The 17,773-nt window shown below is 45.3% G+C and overlaps 1 protein-coding gene and 1 non-coding gene across 2 annotated transcripts in view; one reads left to right on the top strand and one right to left on the bottom strand.

Annotated features, from left to right (window-relative positions):
- Positions 1 to 17,773, bottom strand: part of LOC137537853 (mucin-2-like) — a 508,651-nt gene that overhangs the window by 180,095 nt on the left and 310,783 nt on the right. The window contains exons 32-33 of the mRNA XM_068259804.1: positions 17,488 to 17,659; positions 10,278 to 10,376 (exon numbers count right to left, since the gene is read on the bottom strand). Coding sequence (XP_068115905.1) covers positions 10,278 to 10,376; positions 17,488 to 17,659 — 271 coding nt within the window. The remainder of the gene's footprint in view (positions 1 to 10,277; positions 10,377 to 17,487; positions 17,660 to 17,773) is intronic.
- On the top strand, positions 10,563 to 10,724 carry LOC137539334 (U1 spliceosomal RNA). Its single transcript, XR_011025026.1, has one exon. It is a non-coding gene; the product is annotated as a U1 spliceosomal RNA (small nuclear RNA).

Genomic DNA, 17,773 nt, shown 5'->3' with positions numbered 1-17,773 from the left:
GAGTAGTCTTGAAACCAAATGTCGCAAAATGACCTGTGAAATCCTAAAGGTACTCATTGGACTTTGGGACCCTTAGCGTACTTAGGGTGTAAAAAAGTGCCACACATGTGGTACCGCCGTACTCAGGAGAAGTAGTATAATGCGTTTTGGGGTGTATTTTTACACATACCCATGCTAAGTGGGAGAAATATCTCTGTAAATGACAATTGTTTGATTTTTTTACACACAATTGTCCATTTACATAGAAATTTCTCCCACCCAGCATGGGTATGTGTAAAAATACACCCCAAAACACATTATACTACTTTTCCTGAGTACGGCGGTACCACATGTGTGACACTTTTTTGCAGCCTAGGTGCGCTAAGGGGCCCAACGTCCTATTCACAGGTCATTTTGAAGCATTTGTTTTCTAGACTACTCCTCGCGGTTTAGGGCCCCTAAAATGCCAGGGCAGTATAGGAACCCCACAAGTGACCCCATTTTAGAAAGAAGACACCCCAAGGTATTCCGTTAGGTGTATGGCGAGTTCATAGAAGATTTTATTTTTTGTCACAAGTTAGTGAAAAATGACACTTTGTGAAAAAAAACCAATAAAAATTAATTTCCGCTAACTTTTGACAAAAAATAAAATCTTCTATGAACTCGTCATACACCTAACAGAATACCTTGGGGTGTCTTTTTTTCTAAAATGGGGTCACTTGTGGGGTTCCTATACCGCCCTGGCATTTTACAGGCCCAAAACCGTGAGTAGTCTGGAAACCAAATGTCTCAAAATGACTGTTCAGGGGTATAAGCATCTGCAAATTTTGATGACAGGTGGTCTATGAGGGGGCGAATTTTGTGGAACCGGTCATAAGCAGGGTGGCCTTTTAGATGACAGGTTGTATTGGGCCTGATCTGATGGATAGGAGTGCTAGGGGGGTGACAGGAGGTGATTGATGGGTGTCTCAGGGGGTGGTTAGAGGGGAAAATAGATGCAATCAATGCACTGGGGAGGTGATCGGAAGGGGGTCTGAGGGGGATCTGAGGGATTGGCCGAGTGATCAGGAGCCCACACGGGGCAAATTGGGGCCTGATCTGATGGGTAGGTGTGCTAGGGGGTGACAGGAGGTGATTGATGGGTGTCTCAAGGTGTGATTAGAGGGGGGAATAGATGCAAGCAATGCACTGGCGAGGTGATCAGGGCTGGGGTCTGAGGGCATTCTGAGGGTGTGGGCGGGTGATTGAGTGCCCTAGGGGCAGATAGGGGTCTAATCTGATAGGTAGCAGTGACAGGGGGTGATTGATGGGTAATTAGTGGGTGTTTAGGGTAGAGAATAGATGTAAACACTGCGCTTGGGTGGTGATCTGATGTCGGATCTGCGGGCGATCTATTGGTGTGGGTGGGTGATCAGTTTGCCCGCAAGGGGCAGGTTAGGGGCTGATTGATGGGTGGCAGTGACAGCGGGTGATTGATGGGTGGCAGTGACAGGGGGTGATTGATGGGTGGCAGTGACAGGGGGTGATTGATAGGTGATTGACAGGTAATCAGTGGGTTATTACAGGGGAGAACAGATGTAAATATTGCACTGGCGAATTGATAAGGGGGGGGGGTCTAAGGGCAATCTGAGCGTGTAGGCGGGCGATTGGGTGCCCGCAAGGGGCAGATTAGGGTCTGATCTGATGGGTAACAGTGACAGGTGGTGATAGGTGGTGATAGGGGGTGATTGATGGGTAATTAGTGGGTGTTTAGAGGAGAGAATAGATGTAAACAATGGATTTGGGAGGTGATCTGATGTCGGATCTGCGGGCGATCTATTGGTGTGGGTGGGTGATCAGATTGCCCGCAAGGGGCAGGTTAGGGGCTGATTGTTGGGTGGCAGTGACAGGGGGTGATTGATGGGTGATAGGTGATTGGCAGGTGATTGACAGGTGATCAGTGGGTTATTACAGGGAAGGACAGATGTAATTAATGCACTGGCGAATTGATAAGGGGGGGGTCTGAGGGCAATCTGAGCGTGTGGGCGGGTGATTGGGTGCCCGCAAGGGGCAGATTAGGGTCTGATCTGATAGGTAACAGTGACAGGTGGTGATAGGGGGTGATTGATGGGTAATTAGTGGGTGTTTAGAGAAGATAACAGATGTAAACAATACATTTGGGAGGTAATCTGACGGCGGGTTTGCGGGCGATCTAATGGTGTGGGTGGGTGATCAGATTGCCCGCAAGGGGCAGGTTAGGGGCTGATTGATGGGTGGCAGTGACAGGGGGTGACTGATGGGTGATAGGTGATTGGCAGGTGATTGACAGGTGATCAGTGGGTTATTACAGGGAAGAACAGATGTAATTAATGCACTGGTGAATTGATAAGGGGGGGTCAGAGGGCAATCTTAACGTGTGGGCGGGTGATTGGGTGCCCGCAAGGGGCAGACTAGGGTCTGATCTGATAGGTAAAAGTGACAGGTGGTGATAGGGGGTGATTGATGGGTGATTGATGGGTAATTAGTGGGTGTTTAGAGGAGAGAATAGATGTAAACAATGGATTTGGGAGGTGATCTGATGTCGGATCTGCGGGCGATCTATTGGTGTGGGGGGGTGATCAGATTGCCCGCAAGGGGCAGGTTAGGGGCTGGCTGATGGGTGGCAGTGACAGGGGGTGATTGACGGGTGATTGATGGGTGATTGACAGGTGATTGACAGGTGATTGACAGGTGATTGACAGGTGATCAGGGGGATAGATGCATACAGTAAACAGGGGGGGTGGTCTGGGGGGGGGGGGTCTGGGGAGAATCTGAGGGGTGGGGGGTGATCAGGAGGGGGCAGGGAGCAGGGTGGGGGATAAAAAAAAAAAATAGCGTTGACAGATAGTGACAGGGAGTGATTGATGGGTGATTAGGGGGGTGATTGGGTGCAAACAGGGGTCTGGGGGGTGGGCAGGGGGGGGTCTGATGGGTGCTGTGGGCGATCTGGGGCAGGGGGGGGGGTAAAATCAGTGTGCTTGGTGCAGACTAGGGTGGCTGCAGCCTGCCCTGGTGGTCCCTCGGACACTGGGACCACCAGGGCAGGAGGCAGCCTGTATAATACACTTTGTAAACATTACAAAGTGTATTATACACTTTGTATGCGGCGATCGCGGGGTTAACATCCCGCCGGCGCTTCCGTATGGCCGGCGGGATGTTGCGGCGGGTGAGCGGCGCCAGGCGGAGGCGGAGGATCGCGTCACTGATGACGCGATCGCTCCGCCCATGCCCCTACAAGGACCGCCGCCAATTGTCAATACGGCGGTCCTTGCGGGGTGCACTTCCCGGCCGCCAATTGTCAATACGGCGGTCGGGAAGTGGTTAATTGCTGTGTTACATAGTCTGACATCTATGGTGATGCTGATGTAAGTTTGTCTGATGTTACATTCCTTTATGCCTGACAATGGAACTTGTTGAAACGCACTGCTATATTGTTTGTCTCGGAGATGACTGTGCGTCTACCTTGTAGACTGTTTATTGTCTATATTTTGTGCTTCTTGCTTACTTATCAATAAAGCACTCTTTGAACACTAAACAATGCAAATTTTGTACAGCGGAAGGTAATGGCAGCGCTTCCAATCTGACGCTGCACTGGATTGACTACCTGCACAAGTATGCAGAGCTCGAATAATGGGCAAATTAAACACCTTGCATTCAAAACTGGTACAGTAATATAATGGTACATAATTTGCATCTGATTTGTGTTCTAGGTGGGGCTCTGCACATCTCTGTAGGTTTCATTTCATCTGCAGCCTGTGAGCAATGCCCATCGCTTGCTGTCTTTTGAACAAATGTGTATACCATTTATGGCTAGTAGCACCAGGTAAGAATTATGTTATTTAACTGTTAGATTAGTGATTGAATTATGCTTCACTGTGGTTAGGTCTCTCCCATGGGGGCACGTCATCATCGAAATTAGTCTAGTAGGGAATAATTTGTGCACAATTTATGCTGAAGCTAACACCCTTCTTTTACTGTACCAGTTTTGAATGCAAGGTGTGTAATCTGGTCGTTATTCGAGCTCTGCACACTTGTGCAGGTAGTCAATTTGGTGCAGCGTTTGGAAGCGCTGCCATTACCTTCTGCTGAATGGGTTTCAATTTACATTCAAATTCTTAGAATAGTGATTAGTGCATTAAGTCTGATGTGTATTTAAGGTGTGTATTTAGCCCCGGGGGGGGGGGGGGGGGGGGGGGGCTCTGCACATCCCTGTAGGTTTAATTTCATTTGCAGCCTGGAGCACTGCCCATCACTTGCTGTCTTTTAAACAATGCAAATTGCTTGGTTGCCCTGCTGATCATCATCTGCCTCTAGTGGTCACTGTCACCCGCAGGGAGGGATTCAATACCTCAGGAGACAGTTTGGAGCCCAATGTCACACAGCTGTACAGTACTGTTACTATGGGGGAGGGACAATGAGTGGTGCACACAGGGACAGATTTCTGAGAAGGTACAAGAGGCCTGGGCCTTTGAGTGGAAAACTGTGAGCCACACACATTACCCACAAGGGCTTAGACTGTACCACTGTGTCACACAGGTTGCTCCAGTTCATCTGCAGACGATTGGGACAGAGAAAGAGCCACAGTTACTGGGACAGAGAGTGATGTGAACATCGGGCAGCAGTTGCATGATCATTGTAGTTTTGGCCACTGTCATAGTTTTCTCTCTAGTTTTCATCAGACTATAAAGGGAGTAGAGGGGTGTGATAAGCTCGTAACTGACATTGCATGTCAGTCTATTACTAATGAAGAGGTCTTGCCACTCCACTAAGGCTAATAGATATAAAGCTAGACACCCCACAGACGCAGAGTAAAATCTCAGTGGAAAAGAATAAGTGCAGGTCGTAATCAAGGATGTGTGTGGACCATGAAAGAGAAAGAGTGTGTGGCTCAGGAGCAGCCTTTGGAAAGATACTAATTGTAAATTGTTTAAAGTTCCTGATTTCCTAAAATGTGTCGTAGTAAAAAATGTTCATTGTCAATTTGTTAATTTGGAATCATTAAATGATTTTAATTGCTAATTAATAAAGTACACCTGAAGTGAGAAGCACATAGCGGCTGCCCTATTTAGTTCCTTTTAATCAATTCCAGTTTCCTGGCAGTCCTACTGACCACTTTAGCTTCAGTAGTGTCTAAAACACACACCTGAAACAAGCATGCAGCTAATCCAGTCAGGCTTCAGTCAGTAATATCTGATCTGCATGCTTGTTCAGGGTTTATAGCTAAAAGTATTAGCTTAAGTATTACAGGAAAAGCATCAGCACAACAGCAAGGCAGCTTGCAATCTCTAAAAGGAAATGTCAGCCTCCATATCCCTTCCACTTCAGGTGTGCTTTAAAGAGAAACTCCGACCAAAAATTGAACTTTATCCCAATCAGTAGCTGATACCCCCTTTTACATGAGAAATCTATTCCTTTTCACAAACAGACCATCAGGGGGCGCTGTATGACTGATATTGTGGTGAAACCAATCCCACAAGAAACCCCTCCCACAAGAAAAGTTTGAACTTTTGGCAGTTTCCTGTCTGTGAACCTTGTTGTATTGTGGAAAATAGCTGTTTACAGCTGTTTCCAACTGCCAAAAAACATGCAGCAGCTACATCACCTGCCAACAGTAAAATGTTCACTGGAGTTCCTCTTTAAATTATTAGCAAGACGTTTTGAATCAGGATGATACCATTTATTGGCTAACTTAGAGATGGATAAACAGTGAGCTTTCGACTTATAAAAAGCCTTCGTCGGACTGGTTCCTGACCAGAACTGAAAAACACAGCTTATATACACTGACATACAGAGGAGAAACATTCTTTAGCAAACATAAATGTAATTAGATGCCTTAACTGTTACTGAGGAGGCTTTCCCAGGCATCCTATCTAAATTGATAAGATCAATAGAATCCTCAACATGACATAAAGCAGACTCTGGTGATGAAGAGACATCGTAAATTCCGAATTCAAATGGTAACTGGCCTGGTTACATGCACCATTAATTCTAAGCTTAAGAGAATTGTGGCATTTAAAGCCAGCACCTGAAAGCAAATAAAATGAATAGTGACAGTGAATTCCATCTTACACAGCATATGGCACAAAAATGAATGAAAAGATAGAAAAATTAAAATTAAAAGAACTGTGGCATTTAAAACCCATCGTACCAGCACAAGAAGTTGGAGTCCTTGTTTAAACCATCTTGTACAGTTTTGAACCAATGTATAAACTTAGTTTCTTGTGTTAGTCTCATGTTTCCCGATTTGAAGCCACCCATTAATACAGTGACGCGAAAATCGCTTAAACTGTGTCCAGGTAAACAAAAGTGTGTTGGTATTGGGAGATCAGTATAATTTGTAATATCCTTTTTCCTGCTGTTAATAGTGGATCTGTGGTGTGTCATGCGATCCCGCAGTGGTTGACATGTTTCTCCCACATAAATTCCTTTGGGGCATTTTGCACACATGATCAGGTATACCACATTAGATGAGTCGCAGGAAAAGGTGCCTTGTACTTTGTATTCCTGTTGTGTACCCGGTATTAGTATCCTGTCAGTGGAATGGATGTATTCACAGGTCCCACATGTTTTCCCTCGGCAGGGGAATGTTCCATTCTGTTCTTGCCTATTTAAGGCACTCCTCACTATCATCTGCTTAAGATTGGGTGGCTGTCGGAACGCAAGGAGGGGAGGTTCAGGGAATATCTTTTTCAGTCTCTGATCCTTGTGTAGAACAGGATGAAGTTCTTTTGCAATCTTTCTTAAGATTTCCAAGCGTGGGTTGTAGGTTACTACCAGTGGGACACGGCTCTCTTCCTGGCTCTGCTTGTACTCCAGGAGCTGAGTCCTAGGGATGTTGTTAGCTTTCCTGATTTGGGTCTCAGCCATTAGAGGATTGTATCCCTGTTTTATGAAATTCTTCTTCAGGTAACCCAGGTGTTTGTCTTTGTCATCCTTGTCAGAACAGATCCGATTGCATCTTATTGCCTGGCTGTAAATTATGGAATTCTTTATATGTTTGGGGTGGAAACTGTCATACCTGAGGTATGTGGGATGATCCGTCGGTTTGCGGTACATGGACGTTTGTAAGCTGTTCTCTCTGATGTATATGGTGGTGTCAAGAAAGTTAATCTCCTTGTGAGAGTAGCTCAATTTCAGTTTGATTGTGGGATGGAAAGCATTGAAGTTCCTGTGAAATTGGACAAGATCCTCCTCACTTGCAGACCAGATGATCAAGATGTCGTCGATAAAACGGAAGTAGGCCATGGGTTTTATATGACAAGTATTCAGGTATTCTTCTTCAATCTTTGCCATGAAGAGATTTGCGTACTGCGGTGCAAACCGTGAGCCCATTGCCACTCCCATTTGCTGCAAATAGAGGTCCTCCCCAAAAGTGAAATAATTGTGTGTGAGAACGAATCTCATTAGTCCAGCAATTGAGTTTATAGGTGTGCCCAAACCTTGAAGATATTTGCGACAGGCCGCAATTCCATCATTGTGGGGAATGTTGGTGTACAGAGACTCTACATAATGTTGGTGTACAGAGACTCTACATCCATAGTGGCAAGAATGGTGCCTTCAGGCACTGGGCCAATGGCTGCCAGTTGGTTCAGGAGGTGTGTAGTATCCTGTATGTAGCTGGGTCTTTTACAGACTAGAGGCTTCAAAATGTTTTCCAACCACCCTGAGATATTCTCTGTGAGAGTTCCATTCCCTGAGATTATGGGCCTGCCTGGGTTCCCCTTTTTGTGGACTTTGGGAAGCATGTAAAAGCAGGCGGTTCATAAACTATAAACTCAATTGCTGGACTAATGAGATTCCCCACAATGATGGAATTGCGGCCTGTCGCAAATATCTTCAAGGTTTGGGCACACCTATAAACTCAATTGCTGGACTAATGAGATTCGTTCTCACACACAATTATTTCACTTTTGGGGAGGACCTCTATTTGCAGCAAATGGGAGTGGCAATGGGCTCACGGTTTGCACCACAGTACGCAAATCTCTTCATGGCAAAGATTGAAGAAGAATACCTGAATACTTGTCATATAAAACCCATGGCCTACTTCCGTTTTATTGACGACATCTTGATCATCTGGTCTGCAAGTGAGGAGGATCTTGTCCAATTTCACAGGAACTTCAATGCTTTCCATCCCACAATCAAACTGAAATTGAGCTACTCTCACAAGGAGATTAACTTTCTTGACACCACCATATACATCAGAGAGAACAGCTTACAAACGTCCATGTACCGCAAACCGACGGATCGTCCCACATACCTCAGGTATGACAGTTTCCACCCCAAACATATAAAGAATTCCATAATTTACAGCCAGGCAATAAGATGCAATCGGATCTGTTCTGACAAGGATGACAAAGACAAACACCTGGGTTACCTGAAGAAGAATTTCATAAAACAGGGATACAATCCTCTAATGGCTGAGACCCAAATCAGGAAAGCTAACAACATCCCTAGGACTCAGCTCCTGGAGTACAAGCAGAGCCAGGAAGAGAGCCGTGTCCCACTGGTAGTAACCTACAACCCACGCTTGGAAATCTTAAGAAAGATTGCAAAAGAACTTCATCCTGTTCTACACAAGGATCAGAGACTGAAAAAGATATTCCCTGAACCTCCCCTCCTTGCGTTCCGACAGCCACCCAATCTTAAGCAGATGATAGTGAGGAGTGCCTTAAATAGGCAAGAACAGAATGGAACATTCCCCTGCCGAGGGAAAACATGTGGGACCTGTGAATACATCCATTCCACTGACAGGATACTAATACCGGGTACACAACAGGAATACAAAGTACAAGGCACCTTTTCCTGCGACTCATCTAATGTGGTATACCTGATCATGTGTGCAAAATGCCCCAAAGGAATTTATGTGGGAGAAACATGTCAACCACTGCGGGATCGCATGACACACCACAGATCCACTATTAACAGCAGGAAAAAGGATATTACAAATTATACTGATCTCCCAATACCAACACACTTTTGTTTACCTGGACACAGTTTAAGCGATTTTCGCGTCACTGTATTAATGGGTGGCTTCAAATCGGGAAACATGAGACTAACACAAGAAACTAAGTTTATACATTGGTTCAAAACTGTACAAGATGGTTTAAACAAGGACTCCAACTTCTTGTGCTGGTACGATGGGTTTTAAATGCCACAGTTCTTTTAATTTTAATTTTTCTATCTTTTCATTCATTTTTGTGCCATATGCTGTGTAAGATGGAATTCACTGTCACTATTCATTTTATTTGCTTTCAGGTGCTGGCTTTAAATGCCACAATTCTCTTAAGCTTAGAATTAATGGTGCATGTAACCAGGCCAGTTACCATTTGAATTCGGAATTTACGATGTCTCTTCATCACCAGAGTCTGCTTTATGTCATGTTGAGGATTCTATTGATCTTATCAATTTAGATAGGATGCCTGGGAAAGCCTCCTCAGTAACAGTTAAGGCATCTAATTACATTTATGTTTGCTAAAGAATGTTTCTCCTCTGTATGTCAGTGTATATAAGCTGTGTTTTTCAGTTCTGGTCAGGAACCAGTCCGACGAAGGCTTTTTATAAGTCGAAAGCTCACTGTTTATCCATCTCTAAGTTAGCCAATAAATGGTATCATCCTGATTCAAAACTTCTTGCTTTTACTCATGGCTAACACGGTACAACACTTTACTGCTTCTTTAAATTATTGACTTTGGGAATTTTATTTCCTAATGGACATCTCTGTACTCGCATCCACGGACCACATCTCTCAGCATGCATTGGCACACACAAGAGAGACTAAATGCGGAAGATGCCATCCATGCAAAGAGAAAATGGCACATCCCATAGAGGATGGGACCAGAGAAGCAACATGTCTTCATTACTAACCTGCCTTATGGGGAGGGTATTGTAAAATAAAAAAATGATAAAGTTCTCAGTGTCCTTTAAGTGCACTTTTGCCCTTATTTACTTATAATCTTCGCCCTCTTTAAATCTCTGACCATTGTGACCTTTTCTGGATTATTTTTTTAAACATTATGTTTGAGTTCTATTTGCAACTACTTGAGCACAATTTTAAACAAAATGATTGATCCATCAGATCCTGTCATTCCATATTTGTACAGATTAAACAAGCATCGGGGAAAATATCAAGATATACGATACCGCACATCTGCACAATGTTTAATTACTCAAAGAACAGTAGTTTTGGCAGATATGTGGTTACTGTGACAACATATAAGAAACCTGTTATAAGTATTTATACACATTCTGAACTCTTACTTTGTACCGTACAGTAAACTTACCACAAGTAAAGTTGGTGCAGCAGCCTCCCAAGGGTACCTCAGGGTTAAAGCCAGGTTTGCAATAGTGAGGTTTCTTGTCACACAGAGTTTCATTGAATTCTGAAAAACATGTGTTGGTGTTATCTCTGCTACCAACTCAGCTAGAAGTTTCAAAAGAACTACATGTTTTGATTGATAATTTCATTTATACAGTGGAACAAGTAGGCCACTGACCTGTCAATTATGCTGTAAGGTGACCATTTAACTGAGATGTATGATAAACTGACCATATTTTCTGTTGTCTCTATACTTACCTGGCATAAGAGATACCATGATCATAAAGGTGATTCTCACAGGCTAAGTCCCAACCATTACACTCCAGGCGGGTTGACCCCTGTGATTTTCCAAAAGGCGGGAAACTGGATTGCATAATTTGTGGTAGTGTAGCACTGCCTTTGCATATTTTCAGTTGGGTCTAAAAATGGTCTGTCTAGTGATAGTTTGATCCAGTTTCTTTTTCACGGATTCTTATCTGATATATTATGAGCACAGTGGCTTTGATTTATTTGACTTCTTTGCCAGATAGTTTCACACTTCTTCGATAAAATGCTTTTGCAATCCCAGCAAGAAAAAGTATTAAAATGAGTTATCCTAAAATAACTTATGTTTGATAATACTTTTTTCCCTAGTTTTAGTGTTTTTTTTTTCCATTTAAAAACTAAATAAATGAAAAATTGCATAGTGTAATGGTAAAAGTGAACTCAGAACTTCCTCTCTGCTCTAAAAGATATGCAGAACAACCTTTAACTAGTACATTCTGGCAGGCAAGGGCTCCTAATGCCAACAACGTACTTAGTATGCATTTCTTCAGTGCGAAGCAGTGGAGAAGGGGCCAACATCATTCTTCCCTCCCTCTCCATGGGCCCCCTCCTATGCCTCCCTGCAGAGCTGGAGCGCAGCGGTGCGTTGTGTAATTAACTCACCTGCTCGATCGCTCCATGAGATGTGTCCCAGCTGGCAGCCGTCTCCTCTCTACTTCCTGTTTCCCTGCATGACGCGTGATTGCACGTCATACAGAGATCGAGCAGCCAGAGAGGAGCCTGCTGCCGGAGGGGACGCATTGTAGCGAGCAAGCAGGTAAGTTAATTATACACTGCACCGCTGTGCTCAGCTCTGCAGGGAGGCATAGGAGGGGGGCCCATGGAGGGGGAGGGAGGCTGATGTCGGCCCCCCTCGACACGGTGTCACCTTTATCTGGCTACTTATACTGGCTGCACATATGCCTGGCTACGTATACTGGGAGGACCTATACCTGGCTACACCTATATCTTTCTACCTATACTGGCGGCACCTATTTCTGGCTGCATCTATATCTGACTACCTGTACTGGCGGCACCTATTCCTGGGTACCTATACTGGCTGCATCTATATCTGGCTATCTGTACTGGCGGCACCTATACCTGGCTACCTATTCTGGCTGCACCTATACCTGGCTACCTGTACTGGGGACACCTATACCTGGCTACCTATACTGGCTGCATCTATATCTGACTACCTGTACTGGTGGCACCTATTCCTGGGTACCTATACGGGCTGCACCTATATCTGGCTACCTGTACTGGTGGCACCTATACCTGGTACCTATACTTTCTGCACCTATACCTGGCTACCTGTACTGGGGACACCTATACCTGGCTACCTATACTGACTTCACCTATACCTGGCCACCTGTACTGGGGGCATCTATTCCTGTCTACCTATAGTGACTACACCTATATCTAGCAACCTGAACTGGCGGCACCTATTCTAGGCTACCTATACTGGCTTCATCTATATCTGGCTACCTGTACTGGTGGAACCTATTCCAGGTTACCTATACTGGCTGCACCTATATCTGGCTACCTATACTTGCTGCACCTATACCTGGCTACCTGTACTGGCGTTGTACCTATATAGGGTACCTATAACTAGCGTTGTACTGGTGGCACCTATACATTTTAGGGTGATCCGTATGAACACAACATTTAGAGCACAAATTACACCACAGATAAAAACCTAACGGTATACAGTTTCTAAAAATACCTAACTCAATCATGTATTTCACTTCTATCATTAGATATGCTACGTTAACCTATATATGCCCTTATCTGTAGTGTTCCAATGTAAAATGGTGCAAAATGCTGTTTTATTATTGGGGTGTTTTGTGGACAGGAAAAGTGGAATACCAATACATATCTGGTATCGTTGGATTCAGCGGAATCAGGGCTTTTACAAACAGTAACTTTTTTTAGCAGTAATTCTTCTTCTTCTTTGGAAAAAAACACAACAGGAAAGTATTTTATTTTTTATTTTACTTTTTTTAAAAACATATGTCACTCAAAAATGTTGTTATATCTCCAGAAAAAGTACAAACATTTGTTTCAGTGTTCAAGCTCAATTCATTACTGAAAAAACAATGTATACTATGACCTATTTCATTTAGGTTTTCTTGTCAAAAATCTTAAGTAAACCTAATGAGTGCAAAATGTCTAAAAACAGCTTGGCAGTAGATGTTCACATTTAGGACAAATCGGCAGGCAAGGAAAGGGTTAAAGAAAAGCATGTCTACTTTAAAACTTAACATAAGTCTTACAAAACCCCTGCAGTGTTTACTTTCTGATATCCTGTGAGCACAGAAAGGGTTAACCTCCTATATTTACATATTAGCACAGAGAGGAAGTTTCACGTTTGGGTCCTCTTTAAGGCAACTGCTACTTATTTTCAACTCTCGCACAAAACCACTGGTTGACATGAAACTATGCCACTCCTTTCTGCTGGTTACTGTAACAAATACTATTGTATTTCATGTTCACATTAACCCAAAGAAAGCAAGCTCAATGTTTGCTGTTAATCCTTGCAATAAATAGATCTGAACTGAATGAACTGTATCACTTTCAACAAAATCTGAATTTTAATTTAAAGAAATATCATCAAACATTTCAGTTTTGCTTTGTAGTCATCTTTACTCCAGTTGCCAGGTGATGCCATAGTGGAGATGCACAGCTTTGCTTGTTTGAATTCTAGGCATATATTGGGGCCAAAACAACATGGGGCCCCATAACATCCCCTCCCCTATAAGTGGCATAGGCCTCCAGACCCTTCCCCCCCAAAGCAGCATTAGGCCCCTTTGTTTCTGACTCCCTGTGGTGTTTCTAAACTACATGACGACCACTCCAAGCCCATGGGCGTGGCCGTGGCAACAGCCCCAGGACCGCCTAACGCCAATTGGCATCAGGTCCTGGAGCGCTGTTTTGCTGGCGATCGCTGGGCCAGCAAAGCATCGCCCGGCATGCTTTGCGGCTCCCCCTCCGTCATCAGCCCGCCGGCCAATTAGCAGCGCCGGCGGGCTGCGATGATACGAATTGACCACTTAAAATGCGTATAGTACACTTTGTTTTGTAAACAAAGTGTATTATACAGGCTGCCTCCTCCTCTGGTGGTCACAGCGTTCCCGGACGACCACCAGAGAGGACGGCAGCCCTGATAGTGAGTCTGGCACACTGATCTTGCTCCTGCTTTCCCCCGATCGCCTCTGATCACCCCCCCCCCCCCACACTGCCCCCCTTACTGGCCCTGACAGGCGTCTGACTGAGGTCTGATTGACATCTGGTCGCCTGTCCCCAGCTCTGATCGAGGTCTGAGTGACATTGATTGAGGTCAGGGTGACATCTATGTGTCTGTGCACTTTTGATTGATATCTGATTACCTGTCACCAGCTCTAATTGGCATTTGATCATCTTTGATTGCCCTGTGATTGATCTCTGTTTACATCCTTTGACATCTGACAGCTGCACTGTGATTGACATCTGGTTGCCTATCACCAGCTCTGATTGAGATCTGAGTGACATCTTATCGTCTGTGCACTGATTGACATCTGAGTGCCTGTCACCAGCTCTGATTGTCCTTTGATCATCTCTGATAGCCCTGTGATTGATCTCTGTTTACATCATTTGGCATCTGACAGCTGCACTGTGATTGACATCTGGTCTGTCACTATCCTAGTGATCTATAAACAGGCCAGTGAGTTAGCTAGGCCCCTTTGTTAGGTAGCTAGCATCAGTTATCGCCCAGCCCACTACACCGCAGTCACTAATTAGTCGCTGATTAGCGTCATCACTGTCACTAATCAGCATTGTCACTATATAGTATCTGTAAGTGATGAGTACTGATCGCAGTCAGATCTATATAAGTACGTTAGGGTCACCTTAGAGTAGCCTCCGTTAAAAATGTATTGTTTGCCCGATCAGGCCTGATCGTTCGGCTGCACTTGCGTTTGGCCCGCCCCACCGCAGTGATAGAAACAATTTTTTTCTGATCACTGCAAAAACACAACACAAAAGCTGTGGCGCTCTAAAGATCAGTTTTGATTTTTTTGGGTGAAAACTGAGCGACCGCAGCTTTACTTCACAAGCACTCCTTTTTGCTAGGTAGGTGTGCTCTCTTTCCTGGGTACTTTCAGAGGAACACCCCTTAAATTTAGCAGCCCAAAATGGCAAGAAAGTGGTATTCCCTGCAAGAGGCCTACAGGATTCTGGCCGAGTCGGGTGAGAGTGATTGGGACTTCTCATCCGACGAATCATCCGGCTCAGAATACGAACCTGTAGATAGCAGTGGCTCTCTCACTGATAGCGACGATGATGAGGTTGGGGTCCCTGCTAGCGCCAGGTGTACCCGACCCCATGTAAGTGGACTGCAGGTGGCGCAGGATCAACCTCAAGGGCAGCAGAGTGTTGCTAGTGCTGATCCAGGTTTTCATGGTGAGGCATGCACCAGCAGCACAGTACATCCTGGACTTGGAACCAGTACTGCTGTAGACCCTGGTGAAGTGGCGAGCACCAGCATGGCAGTTGAAACTGGTTCGGTGGCACGTGCAGTAAGACCCCGGTCGCAGCCACCAGAAAGACGGGCCCATAGTACCCCTAGCCTCCTAGAGGTGCTGGCAAATCCCGTTTGGCAACCCCCTGGTTCCGCCGCACCCATAGTGCCCCCTTTCACCGCCCAGTCTGGAGTCCAGGTGGAGACAGATCATCTAGGATTGGCCCTAGACGCTTTTCATCTGATCTTCACCTAGGATCTCTATGACTTAGTCGTGGCAGAGACCAATCGTAACGCCACACAATTTATTACCGCCAATCCGAACAACTCTCATGTCCAGCCTTTTCGGTGGAAACAGGTCACAGTTTCCGAATGTAAAATCTTTTTGGGCTTTCTCCTCAACATGGGTTTAAAAAAATGTATTGTTGTCCTATTGGTCTATGCACCCAATACATCACATGCCCATGTACTCTGCTACCATGTCCAGGACACATTTTGAGGACATCCTGTGCTTCCTGCACTTCAATGACAATACAACCTGTCATGAAAGAGACCACCCTGACTATAACCGGCTCCACAAAATTCGGACCCTCATAGACCACTTGTCATCCAAATGTGCAGATGCTTACACCCCTGAACAGAACATCTGCATAGACGAGTCCCTGATACATTTTACCGGTCACCTTGGCATTAAGCAGTACATCCCAAGCAAGCACGCCCGGTATGGGGTCAAGCTGTATAAGCTCTGTGACAGGGCCACAGGCTATACATATTGTTTTAGGGTCTAGGAGGGAAAAGACTCAAAATTGGAGCCAGTTGGATGCCCTGACTACCTGGGGAGAAGTGGCAAGATTGTTTGGGACTTGGCGTCACTCTTGTTCCAGAAGGGGTAGCATATTTACGTGGACAATTACTACACAAGCGTGGCCCTCTATCAGCATTTACAGCTACTTGAAATTCACTACTGTGGCACCGTGCGGCCTAGTTGCTGGGGCTTCCCCCAACGGCTCACTAGTACCCGACTTGCACGGGGGAGAGGGCTGCCTTGTGTAACGAGGGGGGGGGGGGGGAATTACAGGTGCCCAGAATCCCTCCTCAGACCAGAGCTGGTGCAGTGTCTGGGGACAGGCACAGGTTGGGACACCAGAATATCTGCAGGCATCCTGCAGCTCACAGCCCCGCCCCCTTTCTTTCCCTGATACAGTTGACTTTGGATGTAGCAGCAGCGTGTGTACAGAGCATGAAGCAGCAGTGTATGTACAGAGCATGGAGCAGCAGCATGTGTACCGAGCATGGAGCAGCAGTGTGCGTACAGAGCATGGAGCAGCAGTGTGTGTACAGAGAATGGAGCAGCACCCTGTGTACAGAGCATGAAGCAGCACCCTGTGTACAGAGCATGGAGCAGCAGCATGTGTACAAAGCATGGAGCAGCAGGGTGTGTACAGAGCATGGAGCAGCAGGGTGTGTACAGAGCATGGAGCAGCAGGGTGTGTACAGAGAATGGAGCAGCACCCTGTGTACAGAGCATGGAGCAGCAGCATGTGTACAGAGCATGGAGCAGCAGTATGTGTACAGAGAATGGAGCAGCAGCATGTGTACAGAGAATGAAGCAGCAGCATGTGTACATAGCATGGAGCAGCAGGGTGTGTACAGAGCATGGAGCAGAAGTGTGTGTACAGAGCATGGAGCAGCAGCCTGTGTACAGAGCATGGAGCAGCAGCCTGTGTACAGAGCATGGAACAGCAGTATGTGTACAGAGCATGGAGCAGCAGTGTGTGTATAGAGCATGGAGCAGCTCTGGGGAACTTAACAGAGTACAGAGCCACTTATGAACACAGCCCTGTGCCACTGCTGGGAGAATACTTTACTTTCCCCTTCATTAGCAATGTCAGCTGTCCTCATTATTATCTGTATTTAAACTGCTCCTGATCTATCCCGCTGCCGATCGAGAGCAGATCGGACATTTAGGAAATAATTGTCAGATTCTGTCAGTCGGACAGGAAATTGCATTATGTGTACCCAGCATGATGTCCTACCATATTATTGTACTGTATTGTGCATGGCTGAGGGAGACCTTTCCGGAATCACCCCCCCCTGAAAATCCTGGGTTTGCCCCTGAACTGCATGTACAGACCACTCTGTTCTATTCCCTTTCACACTTCATTCTCTCCTCTGCCGATTTATATATTGCGTTTGTGTCTCTATCCTGCTATGTATATAGCAGTGATTAGTCCCTCCCCCTCCTACATTTGACCAAATTAGAAGGCAAATACTTTTTATATCAATCTTGCTTTGTGTATCTTAATTAAAAGGTACCAGTTACTGTAAGTAAATGCACCTTATTTGTGTAATCATTTCAAATTGCAAGTGTACTTACCACATTTTGATACAGGACAGCAAGCACCATCAGGCAGCACAGTTACTGGTATGTAGCCTTCCTCTGTGCATGTAGCTGGCACTAAATATGGACAAGGCAATGGCACACAACTTAAAACGGCCTCTGGAGTGCATGTACAGTTGTTGCAGCCCTCTACATATGATTCACCAGGCTAATAAGATAAAGAAAATAAATACTATTTTAAAACAAACAGACTGGCTTTAACACCCTGAGCCTGATTCACTAATCGGCGCTAAGCTTGGTTAATGAGCCTTAAGAGGTAGTG

Source organism: Hyperolius riggenbachi, chromosome 11, assembly GCF_040937935.1.
Source record: "Hyperolius riggenbachi isolate aHypRig1 chromosome 11, aHypRig1.pri, whole genome shotgun sequence".
Taxonomy (NCBI): domain Eukaryota; kingdom Metazoa; phylum Chordata; class Amphibia; order Anura; family Hyperoliidae; genus Hyperolius; species Hyperolius riggenbachi.
Note: the sequence above shows the minus strand (reverse complement) of the source record. Positions and strands in the feature narration are given on the sequence as shown.